The 20,960-nt window shown below is 43.8% G+C and overlaps 2 protein-coding genes across 2 annotated transcripts in view; one reads left to right on the forward strand and one right to left on the reverse strand.

Moving 5' to 3' along the window:
• The first annotated feature begins 144 nt into the window (after positions 1-144).
• PSMA7 (proteasome 20S subunit alpha 7) lies at positions 145-9,800 on the forward strand. Its single transcript, XM_038370236.2, has 7 exons — positions 145-396; positions 4,246-4,372; positions 5,654-5,778; positions 7,370-7,492; positions 8,431-8,550; positions 9,169-9,231; positions 9,571-9,800. The coding sequence occupies exons 1-7, from the start codon at positions 301-303 to the stop codon at positions 9,661-9,663; spliced, it is 747 nt and encodes a 248-aa protein (XP_038226164.1). The 5' UTR covers positions 145-300; the 3' UTR covers positions 9,664-9,800.
• An 814-nt stretch (positions 9,801-10,614) lies between these two features.
• The window catches only part of LSM14B (LSM family member 14B), a 31,396-nt gene continuing 21,050 nt past the window's right edge, over positions 10,615-20,960 (reverse strand). The window contains exon 10 of the mRNA XM_043496062.1: positions 10,615-10,661. The gene's annotated coding sequence lies outside the window, so the exon portion shown is untranslated. The remainder of the gene's footprint in view (positions 10,662-20,960) is intronic.

Raw genomic sequence — 20,960 nt, forward strand, 5'->3', positions numbered from 1 at the left:
AAGCCTAGTGCATACGTCAAACGCGTAGGGGAGGCTGACAGCAACTTGGTACGCCAACGGCGTAGCTAAGACGCCTGGCATTCCAGGCTGCCTGCGATCCTCCTGCCAAGGACGTACGTCCGGGTGAAGATCCGCCTACACATTTGGCGCAAGGGCCGCCTTCGGCGTGCGGTGCGCGTGGCGCGGCTCCGGAAGCGGCGCGCGCGGCAGGGCGGGGGGATGAGTGTGCTGTTTTGAGGGAGGCGGCTGATTCCGGTCTGGGCAGCTCGGCGGGCCCCGGGGAAGCAGCGGGCCGGAGTCATGAGCTACGATCGGGCCATCACCGTCTTCTCGCCGGACGGCCACCTCTTCCAGGTGGAGTACGCGCAGGAGGCGGTGAAGAAGGGCTCCACGGCGGTGAGTGAGGGCCGCGCCGCGCCGCCTTGGGGAATGGCCGCCGCTCCGAGGGCCGCGGGGCGAGCGTGGAAGGGGCGGCCGCGGGCAGGGCTCGAGCGCGGGGGGGGGGTGTCTGTGGAGAGATGGGGGTACCTCAGGGAGGGGTAGTGCGGAGAAGGGGCTGGGGGCAGTAGTGGGGGGCCTGAGGGAGGGGGAGATCGGGGGGCTGGGCGGTGTAGGGGGGCCTGAGGTGGGGTTGGGGGCTCTAGTGGGGGGCCTCTGTGGAGAGATGGGGGGCTGGGTGCAGTGGGGGGGGCGGAGGGAGGGGGAGATCGGGGGGCTGGGCGGTGTAGGGGGGCCTGAGGTGGGACTGGGGGCTCTAGTGGGGGGCCTCTGTTGAGAGATGGGGGGGCTGAGGGAAGGGGCTGGGCGCAGTGGGGGGGCTGAGGGAGGGGGAGATCGGGGGGCTGGGCGGTGTAGGGGGGCCTGAGGTGGGGTTGGGGGCTCTAGTGGGGGGCCTCTGTGGAGAGATGGGGGGCTGGGCGCAGTGGGGGGGCTGAGGGAGGGGGAGATCGGGGGGCTGGGCGGTGTAGGGGGGCCTGAGGTGGGACTGGGGGCTCTAGTGGGGGGCCTCTGTTGAGAGATGGGGGGGCTGAGGGAAGGGGCTGGGCGCAGTGGGGGGGCTGAGGGAGGGGGAGATCGGGGGGCTGGGCGGTGTAGGGGGGCCTGAGGTGGGACTGGGGGCTCTAGTGGGGGGCCTCTGTGGAGAGATGGGGGGCTGGGTGCAGTGGGGGGGGCTGAGGGAGGGGGAGATCGGGGGGCTGGGCGGTGTAGGGGGGCCTGAGGTGGGACTGGGGGCTCTAGTGGGGGGCCTCTGTGGAGAGATGGGGGGCTGGGTGCAGTGGGGGGGGCTGAGGGAGGGGGAGATCAGGGGGCTGGGCGGTGTAGGGGGGCCTGAGGTGGGACTGGGGGCTGGAGTAGGGGGGCCTCTGTGGAGAGATGTGGGGGCTGAGGGAAGGGGCTGGGCGCAGTGGGGGGGCTGAGGGAGGGAGAGATGGGGGTGGAAGGGGGTGGGGGGAATTGGGGCAGTACTGGGGAGAACACGCCTGGCAGTGGTTGCATGTGGTGGGAGCACCCCGGGCGGGCGATGTATGACACGACAGGAAGCTCCCACGATCAGATCCCATAGTCTTGGGAAGCCCCCGCCCCACAACTCTTTCCCCAGGACACTGGCACAGTTGGGAGCTGGGTGACCAGCTACCGTTTGGCCTTTGAGACTGTGCAGCGCCCTGTCTCCCCCTAGAGAAAGCGGGACTGAGCTGGCATGCCGGGGGGGTGTCTGACGCTGCCATAGCGTGTGTAGTGTGGGCTGGTCCGTGTACTAAAGCCCACTAGGCAGAGCCCCTTTGGCTGTGGCTCTCTGAAGGAGAGAGCTTTAAAAAAAAATGCTGGAGTTCTAAATATAATAGAAACAAAATTCCTCATCTTGGGAAGAAAATTGAATATAATTGAAATGATCTACTATCCCATCAGTAAAATCTCTCCACGCCAGAGCATAGGGTCAAACCTTGCTCCAATAATAATAAAACTACTGACATCTAATGGGAGTTTGCCAGCATAAAGTCTGCAGGAGCCCATTGTATATGGCAAGTTACTAGAAGATTGCTCTTGGGAGTTGGGAGCAAAGATCTTCCAGAACATAAGAATGGCCATACTGGGTCAGACGAAAGGTCATCTAGCCCAGTATCCTGTCTTTGGACAGTGGTCAATGCCAGGTGCTTCAGAGGGAATGAACAGAACAGGTAATCCTCGAGTATCCCTCGTCACCCATTCCCAGCTTCTGGCAGACAGAGGCTGGGGACACTTCAAAGCATGATCTCATGAATTCTTCTTTCTGTGCTGCTTACTTGCCATGGGGCTTTGGGCACATAACTTAACATCCCTGACTCCATTTCCTCACTTGCAAAATGGGGATAATGCCTACTTCATATTTTCAAGCAGCATGGACACTCAATCATTGTGAAGTGCTGTGTAAATGCAAATTTGTGTATAATACTAACCTATACAGTGACATAGGTGTGTTTGGCACTTTACCAAAAAGCCCTTATCTCTAATACACCTGTAAAGTAGTTAATCTGTACTTTAAAAAATTATCAGATGACAAACTTATTTTAAATACAACTATTCAATAAAATATAAGCGCCCCAATGTATCTGGCAATAATGCTACAAACTTGAGCCCCAAACCAGTAAGTCATTACAAGTCATTGAGGCAAATGGTGTGTGGATGAATGAGTTCTGACACTGCTGCTTGCCTTTTTGGCTACACGCTATTTTCTACAAGATTGAACTAGCTGGGTAGCCTTGTATCTGGGGAAAAGGCGGGGGGTGTAAAGTTGTTCAGGGTGACAGCAATAGAAAAAAAAAAAATGGAAGGCCTGATTCACCAGAGCACTGAACCTTGTATACCTATTTACACCAGTGCAAAGTGAGTGCAAAATGTTGCCACTTTACAAAGTTTAGGGCAACAGTAATTCAGGCGTAGAATTGTCCCACTGGGTGTACAGAAGTGAGTTTTTAATTACTTAATGTAGTTTTTCTAACTGTGTGGATTATTGTTTAGCAAAAGACCATGCTGAAAAACTGTGCATCTCTAACTCTGCAATAACAAAACAGCTGGAAAATCTTGATCGCTTTCCAAAATATTTGCCTTTGGAAAGAGCATAACAAACTTCAAGACCAAAGGAGTATTTCAGAAAGTAATGAGAATGCGTAAGTGTCCAATGTAATCTTGGCTGCAGCTCTTGTTACACGATAATCTATAATATGGTAAAGTTGCAAGATCTAGCGGAACATCATAAATCAGACTGCTAAGAAAGAACCAAATTTTCCAGTCCCCTGTCTGAAAGCATTGGGAATATGGGTTTAACAAAAAAGCCTGTTTTCCTAACTTTGGGAAAGGGGAGGTGGGGGAAGGAGTGCATAGGTTGATCTGAGAGTTTGGTATATAGAGGAAGCAACATAGAGGATGAGCTGCATTTATGCTTAGGACTATGCAACAATCTTAGTATGTTTTGGACCTGAGGAGCAATAGCTTGTATTTGGCTCTGACTTACTACCATAACAAATACTCAGTTACGGCAGCAACAGTGTTCTTAATTCATTTTGGAATTAAGTATAAAGATGCAACTACATTAGGTATAAAGTAGAACTACATTACAAACACTAATGTATGCTCAGAGAATTATTCTGTGGCATATTCATGATACAGCCTCACACTTGCTGGTACATGGGCCAATTTCTGCTGTTTTATATAATCTGAGACTGGGAGTGGCTGGGTCATTACACATATTGAATCTATTTCCCCATGTTAAGTATCCTCATACCTTCTTGTCAACTGTCTAAATGGGTCATGTTGACTATCACTACAAAAGTTTTTTTTTTTTTTCCTCCTGCTGATAACTCATCTTAATTAATTAGCCTCTTAATCCACCTTTTCATATTCTGTGTGTGTATATATATGTGTGTATATATATGTGTGTATATATATACACACATACATATACATATTATATATATCTATATCTATATTTTGTTACTATAAGTTCTAGTCTGTGTATCCGATGAAGTGGGCTGTAGCCCGCGAAAGCTTATGCTCAAATAAGTTTTAGTCTCTAAGGTGCCACAAGTACTCCTGTTCTTTTTGTCTTATATCAGTTAATTTCCAACTTGTTGTAGACTACAACATGAAGCAAAGCATTTGAAGCTTCAAATGGAATTATTACTTATGTGGTCATTTCAAGAGAAGTCTATACCTATCATAGGTCTGTTGGGTGTATCTTAACTATCATTGATTTTTAATGCATTGAAGGTTGGAGTACGAGGAAAAGAGATTGTTGTTCTTGGTGTGGAAAAGAAATCTATGGCAAAACTTCAGGATGAAAGAACTGTGAGGAAGATCTGTGCCCTCGATGACAATGTCTGCATGGCTTTTGCAGGTATGCAGTTTCTGACAGTTGAACTATTAAATACTCATGTAGTAAGCCAGGAACAGGCTTTGGAATTAAAAGGTAGTTATTGGAGCATTGCTATATTGCATAGGGTTTATGAATGGTGAAAATCAAGTTCCTTTGGACAACTGGTGGAGGGGAGAAGAGGAGGGATTATATTTAGTTGTTTACTTATTTTCTTTGAATAAGAATGCCTAAAGGGTAATTCTATAGAACCAGCCATTTAATGAGGAAAATATTCTTATGTTAGGAGCTTGTGTGATGCAATGGATTAAACATGAGGGTGAAAACTGGGAATTCCTGTATTTTAATTCCAGCTTTGGCAGAGGTGTGCATTGTGGTTGAGGAGAGAGGAACAAATGGAAATAAAGTAAAAATTATTTGATCATCCATAAAATGGACATAATGTATATTAACAGGCTAAATTAAAGGAACTCTCCCCATTTGAATCTGACCAAGGTTAAATTTTACAAGCTATTATAAAACCAAAGATCAGAATTAAAAAGACTCATTTTAAATGAATGGCTCTGCCTACAAATGATTGATGCTCTAACCTTGCAACACTACGAACTTGAAAGTGACTTAATTGACTTTCGTTGTCCAAGATGAGTTATGAAAAATAAGCAGCGTAAGTAATGACAAGTCAGTATTCTTTCATTGTCAATGTAAATTGTTAGTAACACTACAGTTGTAAATTATTACTTAGTACAGATAATCCAAATCAGTAGGCCAAGGTATTCCTCTTTAGATTTAGACACATCTGTCATACTTGCAAACTAACTTTTACAGTTCTTAATCCTCTATACCTATTATGGCAATAGTAGCATCAAACTTTACCTCTGGACAAGATGAATTTGGATCTGTCAACTGTGCTCATTATGAGGCAGTACAGTATATAAGCAATATAGCAGAAATCTTTTTTGAGAACAGACATTTTGCTAAACTGTTACTAGTTGGGCTACTGATACTTTGCTAACAAATCTTCTGGACACTTGTTTGAGCATTTGTCTCTAATTCACAAGCATGAAAAATAAAAATTAAAATTAAACTTTGGTTTCACATCTTAGCTACTCAAAAAAATTACTGTACCTTCATGACAAGCCTAAGTAACGACATGATCTTGTCATCGTGACCCATGTCCCCTTTTTGTTACCCATCCCTCTCATCTGAATGTAGATTGTGAGCCCCCTTAGGGCTGGACTGTCTATCTTTTTTATCTATCTGGTGCTAAATACACATTTGAGCACATAGTGAATCATATCATTGCAGGGCTCACAGCGGATGCCAGAATAGTTATAAATAGGGCTCGTGTGGAGTGTCAAAGCCATAGACTTACTGTGGAGGATCCTGTCACCGTGGAATACATCACACGTTACATCGCAAGCCTGAAACAGGTATATTAGACAACTCTCTGTACTGTTTCTCCATTCATTGCAAAAATATGGTATGGTGCCAGAGAATCAGTGGGTAAATAAAACCTGACTTTGGTCCAAATTCTGCTGTTACACTAGTGAAAACCCAGGATAACAGAGCAGAATCTCTTCATTGGATATTACTACTTTAGCTTCAGGCAAAGGGTAGAAACGGTTGTCATTGGTTTCTCCCAAAGGTGGGCAAATCCAGAAAGTTAATTTGTGCTCATTGGGTCAGCATTATTGCAATTCTCGTATTAAGTATTAACAGTAGAAACATGCTGATCTGCAATCGTTAATTCACAGATTGGTTTCTCCTGCTTGCCCAGATTTACTAGCAGAACACTGTAGTGAGACCTCATTATTAAGACACTTTTATAAAATACATTAAAAATTCCTGTATTATTAAATTTAAAATTAAATACAGTATCAAAATGGACAAATAGTATATTCCATGGTGCATTTTTTATTTAATCTCTTCCTAATGCATTAAACTCTGATCTCCACTATTTAGTAAGAGTACAGTTTATGCATGGTCCATCTTTAGTGTAAGCTCTTACATATCAGAAAGGCAAAACATGTTTACATTCTTTCTATGAAGTTTATTTTAGATTTTTATTTTACTGCAAGGGAATAATCTCACGTGTAATTATTATTCATTTCTGACAAATAGTCAAATATTTTAGGTTTCAGAGTAGCAGCCGTATTAGTCTGTATTTGCAAAAAGAAAAGGAGTACTTGTGGCACCTTAGACTAACAAATTTATTTGAGCATAAGCTTTCGTGAACTTCAGCTCACTTCATCAGATGCATTCCACTGAAAGCTTATGCTCAAATAAATTTGTTAGTTTCTAAGATGCCACAAGTACTTCAAATATTTTAAAAACTTTACCTGTGGCCCAAATTCCTGTCAAAATAATTGGGCAAGAAAGCAGGATTGGGCCTCTATACTGACGGAAATGGAATGTGGGTGCTCTTTAACATAGTGAAGCAACACCAGCTGTGGAGTAGGCTGCTTCTCATCACAAAGTATCTAAATTCTGAGAGACTTGGGATCTTGGCAGCTACTGGACTTATCACAAAAGTTACTGTTCTGTAAGAATCGGCATGTTTCAGCTTCACGTCCGTGTCTTTTGAGGGTTTTTTAATGGGTTTTCTAAGTCATGTCAATACAGATCAGTAAAGCTGCTTTTTTGCATTCTCTCTGTGACCATCACATCTGCTAATCAATTTACACAAGTTACATTCCTAGATACCTCTGAATATCTTAACATGAAACAAGAACAATGATCTTTTTTTTTTTTTTAATGTGGTAGTAGTTAATTCAGAAGTATGTAAGAAAGGCTATTATTTTGGAACCATCCTTTTACCTGTTTTAGTTTATGGGTGACCTGCAGTACAAGCAAATATTATCTTGAAACCACAACAAGGGGAGAAAAGGTCCCATTAACAAATTATAGGAAATACTTACGATAAACTGTCTTTTTATGTAACTTTTATATGACTACTACTTTAGAAATCCATATGCTTTGTAGAGAAGTTTCTGAAATAAGCTCTGTCTTGATTCTCATCAGCGATATACTCAAAGTAATGGCCGCAGACCTTTTGGGATCTCTGCACTTATTGTGGGATTTGACTTCGATGGAACTCCCAGGCTCTATCAGACTGACCCTTCTGGCACTTACCATGCTTGGAAGGTGAGTTGTCTCTGTCTCCTGGCTAAGATTAAATGAAATGTCATTCAGCAGCTAATTTATCCTCTGGGGAGATCATTCTTGCTGGGAGATGAACTTGGTAGTTTTTATACTATGTGTCTGAGAGCCAGTGGAGAGCTGTCTGTTGACATGGTTGCTAGCTTGTCCACTGCAAAAATGTTCTAAGACAGCAACAAATATAATACTGTGGATGTCAGATGATTACAAATAAGATGGAAGTGGTCTGCCCAACTGTGAATGGGAGAGAATACATCCATTAGACAGAAACAGAAAGTCTGTTAAAATGTGATCAAGGGACAGAAAAGCTTGAATACTCCATATCTAATAGGTGTTTCATCTGTGATACTATGGGAATTGTAAGTTTTGTTGTTGGTTTTTTTTATCTTCTGCCTGAAAATGTCAGCAAAAATCATCACACTTTGGTAAAATAACAAAATTTATCACCAACTACATACTGTGCATGTTTATGCCCACTTTTTTAATATGTAAAAATACTTGATTTTCATATTCCTTCCTTCCCCCCTCTCCCCCCGTATTAAAGTTGAGATTTAAAAGCAGTGACCAAAATTTAGTAGGGCTAGCAGCACATAGAATAAAACTTTACTTTGGAAATCTTACCCCATCCTCCTGAAAACACACACATGCTTATGTGGTGGTGTTTAAGTATCTTCCAACCCTTTTTTATAGTGATCTTGGCTTCACTTGTTTTTTAACGTGGGTGAGTGGCAATGATACTATCAAGTAGGCTGTTGAATCTTCTGAATGGTTATTAATCCAGTCTTGTGATTATATGCACAACAGGATATGTGGTCTGTTGGGTATTTGCATCATTTTCTGTTTGTATATTCTCTATGAAGTGTACTTTAAAAAGTATTAAATCCCCCCAAACTTGTATCTACCATTTCCTGCAATTATTCTAGGCTAATGCCATTGGGAGAGGAGCCAAGTCTGTGCGTGAATTCCTGGAGAAAAACTATACTGATGAAGCCATTGAAACAGATGATCTGACCATTAAACTTGTCATCAAGGCTCTTCTTGAAGTGAGTCTGATTCAACAACCTGCTGATGGTTTCCTGTGTGTAGGCTGCTGTTTCTCAAGTCTATCCAGTTCATTCACAATAACTTCTAGAATTTATCAAAAATGATATTCTCCATTATAGTCTGAGGACACTAGATACTGAACTGTAGATTGATCTACAAAATACTTCTTAAACAACCGATTTTTATCAGGACTGTGTAAGAATCTACCATTTTTCTTGTGAAGAATAACTTTTTAAAAATCAGACTTAAGCTTTGGATATTGGCACACATTCATTCTGAACATACTTAAGCCATGTGCTCTAGCTTATTCCTTGTGTTTGGTTGTATGCACTTAGAACTAAACGAATAACCCTACAATTCATAGTCCCTCCGATTTCTGAAGGAACTTTTAATTGGTGCAAGTGTACGTAATCTATGCACTGAGGTGGAGTACAGTTCATTAGACTAAAGAAGCTATTATTTTGCAGTGCTAATATTTGTAATGAAATATGCAGCTCTGAGCTAATGGAAAGAGAAATGTAAAGTTCCCATCAGTGACTCTTAAGGAGACTTAATCAGAATTGATATATGGAATAGAATTTCTCATTCTAAACCTTTCAACTCTTTGGCTACTTTAGGTTGTACAGTCAGGTGGGAAAAACATAGAGCTGGCCGTTATGAGAAGAGATCAGCCACTCAAGGTAACTGTTGTCGTTTTAATAATATTGTTGACCTTCACTACTCCTCCAATGCTTGTTTCTCTACTGCTCTCTATGTAGAATTGCCATTGACTTCTACAGCAGCTCTGCATTTCAGGGCAGTTGCAGAATTGTATTTCTAACTAATACAAATACTCTCAACGTGCCTTGTAGTTTTGGAAGCTTCTTTTGCCTTTGTGTTTGCTTACAGATAGACCCTCGCCCCTGCACAATATTACAGTATTGATTTAATTTTCTTATCAGAAGTAGATCTTTCATATTCAAATAAAGTCTCTGTTGGTATCTTAAGGGTCACCTATGGTCTTTTGTTTGTTTTTTAAGATTTTAAGTCCTGAAGAAATTGAGAAGTATGTTGCTGAAATTGAAAAAGAAAAGGAAGAGAATGAAAAGAAAAAACAGAAGAAAACATCATGATGAATGAAATCCAATGGCATAGCTGCTTGTTTTTAATTCAAATCATGAGTTATTCTGTACAGAGATGTAGGCATTCCATTTATTCATACATACTGTGCCCCTCTGAGACATAAAATAAACCTACTGATTTTTTTTAAGCTTTTTATTTTAAATAAATCTACTTGTTCCTTGGATTTTAAACTAGGCTTATGCAGCTGGTTACAAAAGAGTGCTAGTAATCTATTAAAGGACACGAAGGTATATTCACACCATTCTTATTTATAATCTCTCTTGAACCTTGCCACTGATATTCTTGTTCAATAATTATTTCCCACTATCACTCCTGCAACCTGGCTTGCTCATAATCCTAAATTGCTATCTCATAGCATAATTATAAAGCCGTAACAGACAGGCCCATTCTCATTTGACAATACTTTTTAATTTTACAAAAGTTCCTCATACCTGGTAATCTAGATTAGAAGTCATATTTGACAGTCATTTCTATAATAAAAACAAATCCGGGCTAGGCTGAATAGATTTAGCTGCTCTATCAGCAGAGCACGCACTATAATACTTCAATGTTGTGAAAGCGTGTAACGTGCTAGAGCTAGCTTATATGGTGGATTTACACTCATTTTGAAGAAATGCAAATTCTGTTTATCTGAATGTGACTTGAAGTAAACAAGCTACTATCCTTAACTGCCTGTTAGGCTATCATTAGTCTATAAATGCACTTTCTATATTTAAATAGCTGCAAAAGTTTTTTGCACATGATGCAACAAGCATAAAACTGTCCCATTTCCCAGAGATTGATTCCCAGTCACTTAAGGCCAGCCTCTCCTTCTGAAAGGGAGCTGTGATTTTCCTCTAGTTCTTTTACTACTCTCCCTCCTGTCTATTCCCACTGTAGTTCCAGCAGCATTCATAGAGCCTGTTCAGCTTTTCATTCAGTGTCCACTTTTTCCATTCTTGTACAAGCTCAGCTCAGCTTTATCTTCTGCCCTTCTGAAAGCTGTGTCCTTAAAAATGATATAATGTGATGTGGTATTTTATTTCAGAGAGGAGAACAGCTATATTGATATACTCCTATCATCTGTACTCTTGAAAGAATGGGAAGATGGAACATCACACTAAATAAGACGAGCTATTAAGCTACTTTCAGTTCTGTCTTAATAGAGCATGTTTTCAAATGAATTTAAACACTTCATAACAATGCACTACACAATTGGGTATGGAAGTCATTGTTTTAATGGCAAATGAAGAAATGAGTTCTGAATTAGGAACAATAGCATTTGTATTGTTTGCCCAGTAAATGGAAAATAAAACTCCTCTCCCTCCACAATGCAATAGGGAGTAGCAATTTAGATAAAGAAGGAAAACAAGTGAGAGCAGCCTCAAAAATGGAGGTGGAGGGACTAGAGAACTGTCTTTTTACATTGATCATAAAATGCAGCTTATCTAAAACCTATTACCCGATCCTGCAACACATTGTGTAGGCAACTTGTAGGAGTATGGAATGAAAACTTGCAGGACACCTTTAACAGCAATATTTGCTAAGGGGAGGGGGGGAGGAGGAGTGAGGCTTGTTACTTTGACACAAAGGCCTAAAATGTACTTTTAAAAAAAAACAAACTTCTGTTTGTTTTTATTTTCAAGTCAGCCTTCAAGAAGTTATGCACCAGCTGGACATTCCTGCTGCAAGATATTGCAACCGCCCCTTGGTGCCACCAACCATCTTTGCTTGCTGGGGGAATCCCCACCACAGGGGCTGCAGAGCCAATCTCCAATCCCTGTGCAAAGTCTAGTAACATAAAGGCAACAGAGCAGGTAGAGAATCTTACCCCTGTGACTAACACTTCAGATAAAGGAAACCTGCATTAAAGATGCAACACCCCACTCATTCAATTAGTGTTAGGGATGGTCTGCAAACTTCCACTAAATAATGCGACTTGAAACCCATTAAATTGTTTTTGTGCAAGACTGAACATTCATCTTGGAGTAAAAAAAGTGATTAAATTCATGTTAGCTAAGGCTGGTTCGTTGCTGACCTTAGCTAAATTGACTAGCCCCTTAATGCTACAGTGTCCAAAACTGGATTTACAGCAAAATAGTCATCTGTTTCAAGAAGTTAACAGTTAAAATCTGCAAGTTTCTAATGTAAACTACCCCTTACAGCTCACAACAACAATGGTTTAAGAGTTTCCCGAAGGTTGTTCAGAAAACCAGCACAGAGCAAACTTGAAATTCTTGATCTGGCTACAGTAGAAACCCAAGCAAAACTGTTTGGTTCTTAACCCACTTCTCTACACCAATGTCTCCTTCAAAAGAAAAGTAAAAAAGAAAAATCCTTTGCAGGGTACCTGTGATTGCTGTTGCCTGCACAAGTGAAAGGGCTATGTACTTTAATACAGACCATTTTATGAAAAAAATACCTGTGTGTCACTGAAAGACAATCAGCAGTGAGAGGCTCCAGCTAACCTCTTTTCACTCCCTCATCTTAGAGAGTGAAGGATGATTAACTGATACCTAACTTCAACTTCCAGCCATTGGACCGTGTTAGACCTTCCTCTGCTAGACTGAAGAATCATAGAATATCAGGGTTGGAAGGGACCTCAGGAGGTCATCTAGTCCAACCCCCTGCTCAAAGCAGGACTAATCCCCAACTAAATCATCCTAGCCAGAGCCCGTTATTAAATAGTTGCTCTGCATATAAGCACTTACAGACTGTAATCAAGTCATCCCTTAACCTTCTGTTTCTTAAGCTAGCTGAATAAATTGCGCTCCTTGAGTCTATCTTAGGGTTCCCAAACTTTTTGCCAGCACAACCCCATTTTAATTAATTATATTCTCCCGGGACCCCAGACAGCATGGAAGACGCCATTTTGTAGAGCTGAAGGGAGACCTTCATGCATTGTGATCTTGCACTCACCATAAATTTGAGGTCACACTGCAGAGCAAAATGGTATCCTCCATACACTAAGGATCGCTGCAACCCCATCCACTGTTCCACAGTTTGGGAACTACTAATTATCCCCATAAAGCAGGTTTTCTAATCTTTTAATCATTCTCAGGCTCTTCCCTGGCCCTTCTCCGATTTATTAACATCCTTCTTTAATTATGGACACCAGAACTAGACACAGTATTCCAGCAGTAATCACACTTGTGCCAAATAGAGAGGCAAACTAACCTCTCTACTCTAGCTCGAGATTCCCCTTTTTAGCATGCTAGGATCACATTAGCTCTTTTGGCTCCAGCATCACATTGGGAATTTACATTCAGCTTATCCACCACAGCCACCAAATCTCCTTCAGAGTCGCTGTTTCCCAGGATAGTCTCCCATCATGTAAGTATGGCCTGCAGCCTTTGTTCCTAGATTTATACATACTCATTTAGCCATATTAAAAACCACATTGTTTGCTTGCACCCTTTTTACCAGGCAATCCGGCTCGCTCTAAATCAGTGACCTGTTCTCTTCATTATTTACCACGCCCCCAATTTGTGTCTCATCTGCAAACTATCAGTGATGATTTTTGTTTTCTTCCAGGTCATTGATAAAAATGTTAAATAGCATAGGGCCCAGAACCAACCCCTGCAGGATCTACTGGAAAGAGACCTGCTCAATGACAACATTTACCATTTACAGTTACATTTAGCAGTTAGCATTAGGCATCTATACTTCCCCAAACAAGAAGCAGCAGTCTCAATATCAACCTCAACTGAAACAGCCTGTCTCTACTTCTTTTTATCATCCTGAAGCAAGGCTGAACTTCTAAGGGTATGTCTATATTATGAAATTAAGGCGATTTTATAGAAGTTGAGTTTTAGAAATTGATTTTATACAGTTGATTGCGTATGACCACACTAAGCGCATTAAGTCAGCGGAGTGCATCCATAGTACTGTGGCTAGCGTCAACTTTCGGAGCGTTGCACCGTGGGTAGCTATCCCACAGTTCCCGCAATCTCTGCCGTCCATTGGAATTCTGGGTTAAGCTCCCAATGCCTGATAGGGCAAAAACATTGTCGCGGATGGTTTGGGGTATATGTTGTCAGTCGCGTTTCCCTCTGTGAAAGCAATGGCAGACAATTGTTTCGCGGCTTTTTTCTGTGCAGACACCATACTGCTGTCAGCAGACGGTGCAGTAGGACTGCTAACTGTCGTCATCCTCCACCGCTTCCACTGCAACTCTGCTCTCCTGGTGCCATGAATCCACCTCGCAGGTCCTCTCGTCTTTCTGTATAAATATCTATTCTTGTGGCATCCATCGTCATCCACCACTTCCGCTGCAGCTCTGCTCTCCTGCAGACGCCTGACCACCACAAGCATGGAGCCCGCTCAGCTCACCGCTGCTGTTCTGAGCATTCAAACATCTGGTGCATTATCCTGCAGTATGTGCAGAACCTGCAAAAGCAGGTGAGGAGGCGATGACAGCGCGATCACGATAGTGATGAGGACATGGACACAGACTTCTCTCAAAGCGCAGGCTCTGACAATTTGGATATCATGGTGGTAATGGGGCAGGTTCATGCCATGGAACTGATTCCCGGGAAACAATCACAGACTGGTGGGACCGCATAGTGTCGCGGGTCTGGGATGATTCCCAGTGGCTGCGAAACTTTCGCTTGCATAAGGGCACTTTCATGGAACTTTGTGACTTGCTTTCCCTGCCCTGAAGCACAAGAATACCAAGATGAGAGCAGCCCTCACAGCGGAGAAGCAAATGGCGATAGCCCTCTGGAAGCTTGCAACGTCAGACAGCTACTGGTCAGTCGGGAGTCAATTTGGAGTGGACAAATCTACTGTGGGGGCTGCTGTGATCCAAGTAGCCAACGCAATCATTGAGCTGCTGCTATCAAGGATAGTGACCCTGGGAACGTGCAGGTCATAGTGGATGGCTTTGCTGCAATGGGGTTCTCTAACTGTAGTGGGGTGATAAACGGAACGCATATCCCTATCTTGGGACCGGACCATCTTGGCAGCCAGTACATAAACTGCAAAGGGTACTTTTCAATGGTGCTGCAAGCACTGGTGGATCACAAGGGTTGTTTTACTGACATCAACGTGGGATGGCCGGGAAAGGTGCATGACGTTGGCATCTTCAGGAACTCTGGTCTGTTTGAACAGCTGCAGGAAGGAACTTACTTCCCAGACCAGAAAATTACCATTGGGGATGTTGAAATGCCTATAGTTATCCTTGGGGACCCAGCCTACCCCTTAATGCCATGGCTCATGAAGCCATACACAGGCACCCTGTTCAACTATAGGCTGAGCAAGTGCAGAATGGTGGTAGAATGTGCATCTGGACGTTTAAAAGCTCGCTGGCCCAGTTTACTGACTAGGTTAGACCTCAGCGAAACCAGTATTCCCATTGTTATTGCTGCTTGCTGTGTGCTCCACAATATCTGTGAGAATAAGGGGGAAGACATTTATGGCGGGGTGGGAGGTTGAGGCAAATCGCCTGGCGACCAATTACGCGCGGCCAGACACTAGGGCGATTAGAAGAGCACTGCTGGGCGCCCTGCGTATCAGAGAAACTTTGAAAACCAGTGTCATGACAGGTTTCAGAGTAGCAGCCGTGTTAGTCTGTATTCGCAAAAAGAAAAGGAGTACCGGTGGCACCTTAGAGACTAACAAATTTATTAGAGCATAAGCTTTCGTGAGCTACAGCTCACTTCATCGGATGCATTTGGTGGAAAGGTTTTTTCCACCAAATGCATCCGATGAAGTGAGCTGTAGCTCACGAAAGCTTATGCTCTAATAAATTTGTTAGTCTCTAAGGTGCCACCGGTACTCCTTTTCTTTTAGTGTCATGACTGGCCAGGCTACGGTATGATAGTTCTGTTTGTTCTGTTTCTCCTTGATGAAAACCCGTCCCCTTGGTTGATTTTACTTCCCTGTAAGCCATCCGACCTCCCACTTCGATCACCGCTTTCAGAGGCAATAAAGTCATTATTGTTTCAAAATCATGCATTCTTTATTAATTCATCACACAAATAGGGGGAAAACTCACAAGGTAGCCCGGGAGGGGTGGGTGAGGAGGGAAGCACCAGGTGGGGTAGTAGAGGAGGGAAGGACAAGGCCACACTACAGTTCAAAACTTATTGAATGCCAGCCTTCTGTTGCTTGGGCAATCCTCTGGGGTGGAGTGGCTGGGTGCCTGTAGCCTCCCACCCCGCGTACTTGGGCGTCTGGGTGAGGAGGATATGGAACTTGGGGAGGAGGGCAGGCGGTTATACAGGGGCTGCAGCAGTGGTCTGTGCTCCTGCTACCTTTCCTGCAGCTCCACCAGATGCCTGAGCATGTCAGTTTGCTCCCCCATTAGACTCAGCATTGCGTCCTCCCTCCTCTCATCGCGTTCATTTAACGCCTTCCTGGTCTCTGCAATTGTTTGCCTCCACACATTCTGCTGAGCTCTTTCAGTGCAGGAGGACTGCATGAGCTCTGAGAACATTTCATCGCGAGTGCGTTTTTTTCACCTTCTAATCTGCGCTAGCCTCTGGGACAGAAATGATAGGGAGAGTGTAGAAACATTTGCAGCTGCGAGAGGGAAAAAAGGAGAGAGTAGTATTTTAAAAGATACATTTTAGAGAACAAAGGGAAGACTATTTCACACTGAATCAAGCAATTCACATTACATAGCACATGTACTTTTGGTACAAGGTCGCATTTTGCCTCTTACATTGAGTGCCTGCCGGTTTGGTGAGAGACATCACACACACTCGGCTGGGCAACAGAACTTGGCTTGCAGGCAACCATGGTAAGGCAAAGGATTTTGGCTTCTTCAACCTTCATAACATGTGGGAATGGTTTCAAACAGTAGCACCCTCCTTTCTCATACCAATCAAAGCCCGTTGGGTTGGGCATTTAAAAGGAGGGGCTGTGGTTTTAGGGTGAATGTGCAGCACAACCCAAACCCTCTCCCCCCCAATTCTCTGGGATGATCGCATTACCCGCCCGCCTGCCTGCACACCCCCCCACCCCCCAACCATGTGGCTAGCATCAGGGAAGATCCCTGTCAGCCAAACGCAAACAGCTCAGCATGAACGGGCCTCCCTGCACCTGTGGCTAACAGCAGGGATGATTTCTTTACAGCCAAAGGCAAACAGTCCAGCAGGAATGGGCACCTCTGAATGTCCCTGTAAACAAATTTTCCATATTTGAACCAGGTGACCATGAATGATATCACTCTCCTGAGGCTAACACAAAGAGATAAAAAACGGATGTTGCTTGAATGCCACCAAAGCCTTGGCCCATTCGCTGCAATGCTTGTTCTGCAATGATTCCAGACCACTTGCTACTGGCTTGGCGTGGTAAAAGTGTCCTACCATTGAGGACGGAATAAGGCTGACCTCCCCAGAAATCTTCTGCAAAGGCTTTCAGAGTACCTCCAGGAGAGCTTCATGGAGATGTCCCTGGAGGATTTCCACTCCATCCCCAGACACGTCAACAGACTTTTCCAGTAGCTATACTGGCCGCGAATGCATCCCAAGTCTTCAGTGCAAATTAATCATTAAACATGTCTGCTTTTAAACCCTGTATTATATTTACAAAGGTGCACTCACCAGAGGTGCCTTCTCTGGCTTCATGATCCGGGAGCCCATCTTGGGAAGGTGTTTGACAGTTGGACAGGGTGATGAACAGTTCCTGGCTGCCAGGGAGAAGGGATTCTCCGCTTGCCTGCTGTGTGCTATCCTCAACCTCCTCGTCCTCCACAAAATCCTCATCCCTGTAGCGTGAGACTCCCCCCTTGCAGGTGTCCACGGATAGTGGTGGGGAAGTGGTAGGGGCTTCCCCTAAAATGCCATGTAGCTCATCACAGAAGCGGCATGTATGGGGCTCTGACCCAGAGCGACTGTTTGCATCCTTTGTTTTTTGGCTTGCCTCGGCTTCTTAACTTTCACGCGGCACTGCTGTGTATCCCTGTTGTAGCCTCTGTCCATCATGCCCTTGGAGATTTTGGCATATATATTGGCATTTCATCTTTTGGAACGGAGTTCTGCCTGCACGGATTCTTCTCCCCATACAGCGATCAGATCCAGTGTCTTCCGTTCGGTCCATGCTGGAGCTCTTTTGCGATTCTGGGACTCAATAGTCACCTGTGCTGATGAGCTCTGCATGGTCACCTGTGCTGATGAGCTTGCCACGCTGGCCAAACAGGAAATGAAATTCAGAAGTTCCAGGGGCTTTTACTGTCTACCTGACCAGTCCATCTGAGTTGAGAGTGCTGTCCAGAGCAGTCACAATGGAGCACTCTGGGATAGCTCCTGGAGGCCAATACTGACAAATTGCGTCTAAACTACCCCAAATTCGACCCAGCGAGGTCGATTTTAGCGCTTCTCCCCTCGCCAGGGAGGAGTACAGAAATCAATTTTAAGAGCCCTTTAAGTCGACCAAACAGGCTTGGTTGTGTGGACGGGTGCAGGGTTAAATCAATCTAACACTGCTAAATATGACCTAAACTAGTAGTGTAGACCAGGGCTTAGAAACATCAAACATGAGAGGAGACCTGCATCAACATCCGCTTTGAATGCTCTTAAAGACTGGCTTTAAGAAGTTGTTTTGATGTATATATCGAGAGCTACCAATCAATGCTGGAGGATCTTTATCCTTTCCCTACCCCGTTCGGGGACTGTCTGCATTATTTCCAGGATGCATAGAGCAGTATCACCAGCAAGAGATAGGTACTGGAAATAATCCAAAAATGCTACTTTATTCAATTCCAAAACAGTCCCACACCAACCCATCTTCCTCCCATCCCTTTTCAGGGACCTCTTTCATGAGAGAGTCTCCTTCAGCAAGAAGTTCAGTCTCTCTTGGCTCCTGGTGCTATAGAGGAGGTTCCACCCCAATATTAGGGGAAAGGGTTCTATTGATACTTTCTAGTCCCCCAAAATTGGGAGGCTACAGTTCAATATTGGACCTGAGAGATCTGTTCTCAATGTCTTTGTTTGCTAATTTACAAACGATAACCCTGTCCTCCCTACTTCCGTCCCTAGATCACTTTGCAGCTCTCAGTCTACAAATACACATTTCCATCCATCAAACACACAAGAAATATTTTTGTTCTATAGTGGGCAATACATATTACCAGTACAGAGTGCTGCCTTTCAGGGGGTCAATGGCCCTGAGAACTTTCACTAAATGTCTGGCTGTGGTCACGGCACATGTCAGAAAGAGAAATGTATTGGTTTACCCATCTCCTGACAATTGGTTGGTGACAGGATAGTCTCCCAAACAGGTGATAAGAGGTGTTCAGTACCTAGGCATCTGTTCTCCAGACTGAGACTGAACTTGAAAATGTCATTTAATTCCAAAACAAAAGATAGAATTTATTGGGGCTCTAACTGATTACACAATGACTCAGGCATACCTGCCACAGACCAGATTTGATAATATACAAAAGTTGATAAATCAACAGCTAAGCAATCCATATACTACAGCAAGAACATGTCTCTGTCTTTTAGGTGTCATGACTTCATGTATTCTGGTGACACCGTTCGCCAGACTGCATCTTTACTGTCTTCAGGGGTAGTTACAGATGGTCTATCACCCTGCTATTCACAAGATAGATATGGGAATACACATCACTCAAGAAGTTTTGAATTCCTTCATCTGGTAGAAAGACCCACATCAGATCCACAAGGGAGTTCCGTTCTCCCCAGCACTTCCCACCAATTCAGTAGTAACTGATGCGTCATTATTGGGTTGGGGAGCCCATCTTGACAAACTTCTATGAAATTGGGTATCTGATACAACAAAAAACACAACACTAATTGAAGTTCACCTTCAAAACCTACACAACACACTGGCAAACCATCTAATTATGCATTTTTCTAGGAATCACAAATGGCCCATAAAAGATTCAATCCTCAAGTCAAAAAGAAAAAGGAGGACTTGTGGCACCTTAGAGACTAACAAATTTATTTGAGCATAAGCTTTCATGAACGACAGCTCACTTCATCGGATGCATTCAGTGGAAAATACAGTGGGGAGATTTATATACACAGAGAACGTGAAACAATGGGTGTTACTATACACACTGTAACGAGAGCGATCAGGTAAGGTGAGCTATTACCAGCGGGGGGCGGGAACCTTTTGTAGTGATAATCAAGGTGGGCCATTTCCAGCAGTTGACAAGAACGAGGAACAGCGGGGGGTGTCCTCTGATAAAACAACCCCTTTCATCTTGAAATCGTAACATGGTACTTACCAACCTGATGGAACCTCCATTTGAGCCATTAACTTCATGCTTGTTACTCCATTTGTCTAGGGCACGATTATTCCCTGTTGCAATTACATTGGCACGCAGGGTCTGAATTGCAAACTCTCATTGCAGGATCCCCACATACTATTTTTCAGAGAAATAAAGTTACACTCCAGCCACACTCAAAATGTCTTCCGCAAGTACTCTGAGTTTTCATTTAAAGTCTATCCATTTACTTGCCTGTTTCTTCCCCGCAAAGCTTCTTTCATCCAACAGTGGAGCTGCATTACATACCGAGGATGTCCTCTGAGCGCCATCATTTCATTTGACTAGAACAAAACTATTCAGGCTATCCCCCAGGCTATTTATTTCTGTTGCTGAGCTCCAAGCATTAGCTATTCTCTGAGTTGAGATGGCCTAATTGGGTATAAACTTGGGTATAACACTGCATAAAGCTGTGTTACGAGGTGGTCAATTTAGAACACCCAGATCATGTCCGGTTACATTCCAACAGAGCACAGGCCACTCCGGCAGCCCTCTTGGGGGGATGACCACCGCCACTACTTGTGGTAGTATATATACTTTCACTGGCCATCACTCTTTAGTTCAAGCATCTCCTTCAGACAACCAATTTGGGAGGCGTGTGTTGCCGTCTTTGTTTAAATAGATTTGCAGTTCCCTCCTCCATCTATTACATGCTGTTTGGGTGTCGCTAGAAGTGGAACATATGTAAACAAGCACTTACCTTTAGTAACTGGAGTTCTTTGAGATGTGTTGTTTCCCTGTGTTCCACGACCCATCCTCCTTTCCCGGCTGTTGCCAACTCTAACAGCCTGGACTTGATAGCAATGCAGGAACTGAGGGTCTGTTGGTCATTCCACTTCCTTTATGCTCTCAGGGGGAGGAAAGGCTCAAGATAATCAAGGGAACAGCTGTGGCCAATAGACACTTCTGGCTAAAGCATTCTGCTCTCCATGATGTGGGGTGCATGCACCCTGGAAGTGTAAAAACACCACATCTCAGAAAACTCCAGTTACTAAAAGGTAAGTAGAAAGAAAAGGAGTACTTGTGGCACCTTAGAGACTAACAAATTTATTTGAGCATAAGCTTTCGTGA

This window comes from Dermochelys coriacea, chromosome 13 (genome assembly GCF_009764565.3).
Source record: "Dermochelys coriacea isolate rDerCor1 chromosome 13, rDerCor1.pri.v4, whole genome shotgun sequence".
NCBI lineage: Eukaryota > Metazoa > Chordata > Testudines > Dermochelyidae > Dermochelys > Dermochelys coriacea.

Coding starts and splice junctions, on each gene's coding strand:
- PSMA7 (XM_038370236.2), top strand. CDS start 301: ATGAGCTACGATCGGGCCATCACCGTCTTCTCGCCGGACGGCCACCTC. Junction 4,373..5,653: donor TGTCTGCATGGCTTTTGCAG/GTATGCAGTTTC, acceptor ATATCATTGCAG/GGCTCACAGCGGATGCCAGA. Junction 8,551..9,168: donor TCATCAAGGCTCTTCTTGAA/GTGAGTCTGATT, acceptor TGGCTACTTTAG/GTTGTACAGTCAGGTGGGAA.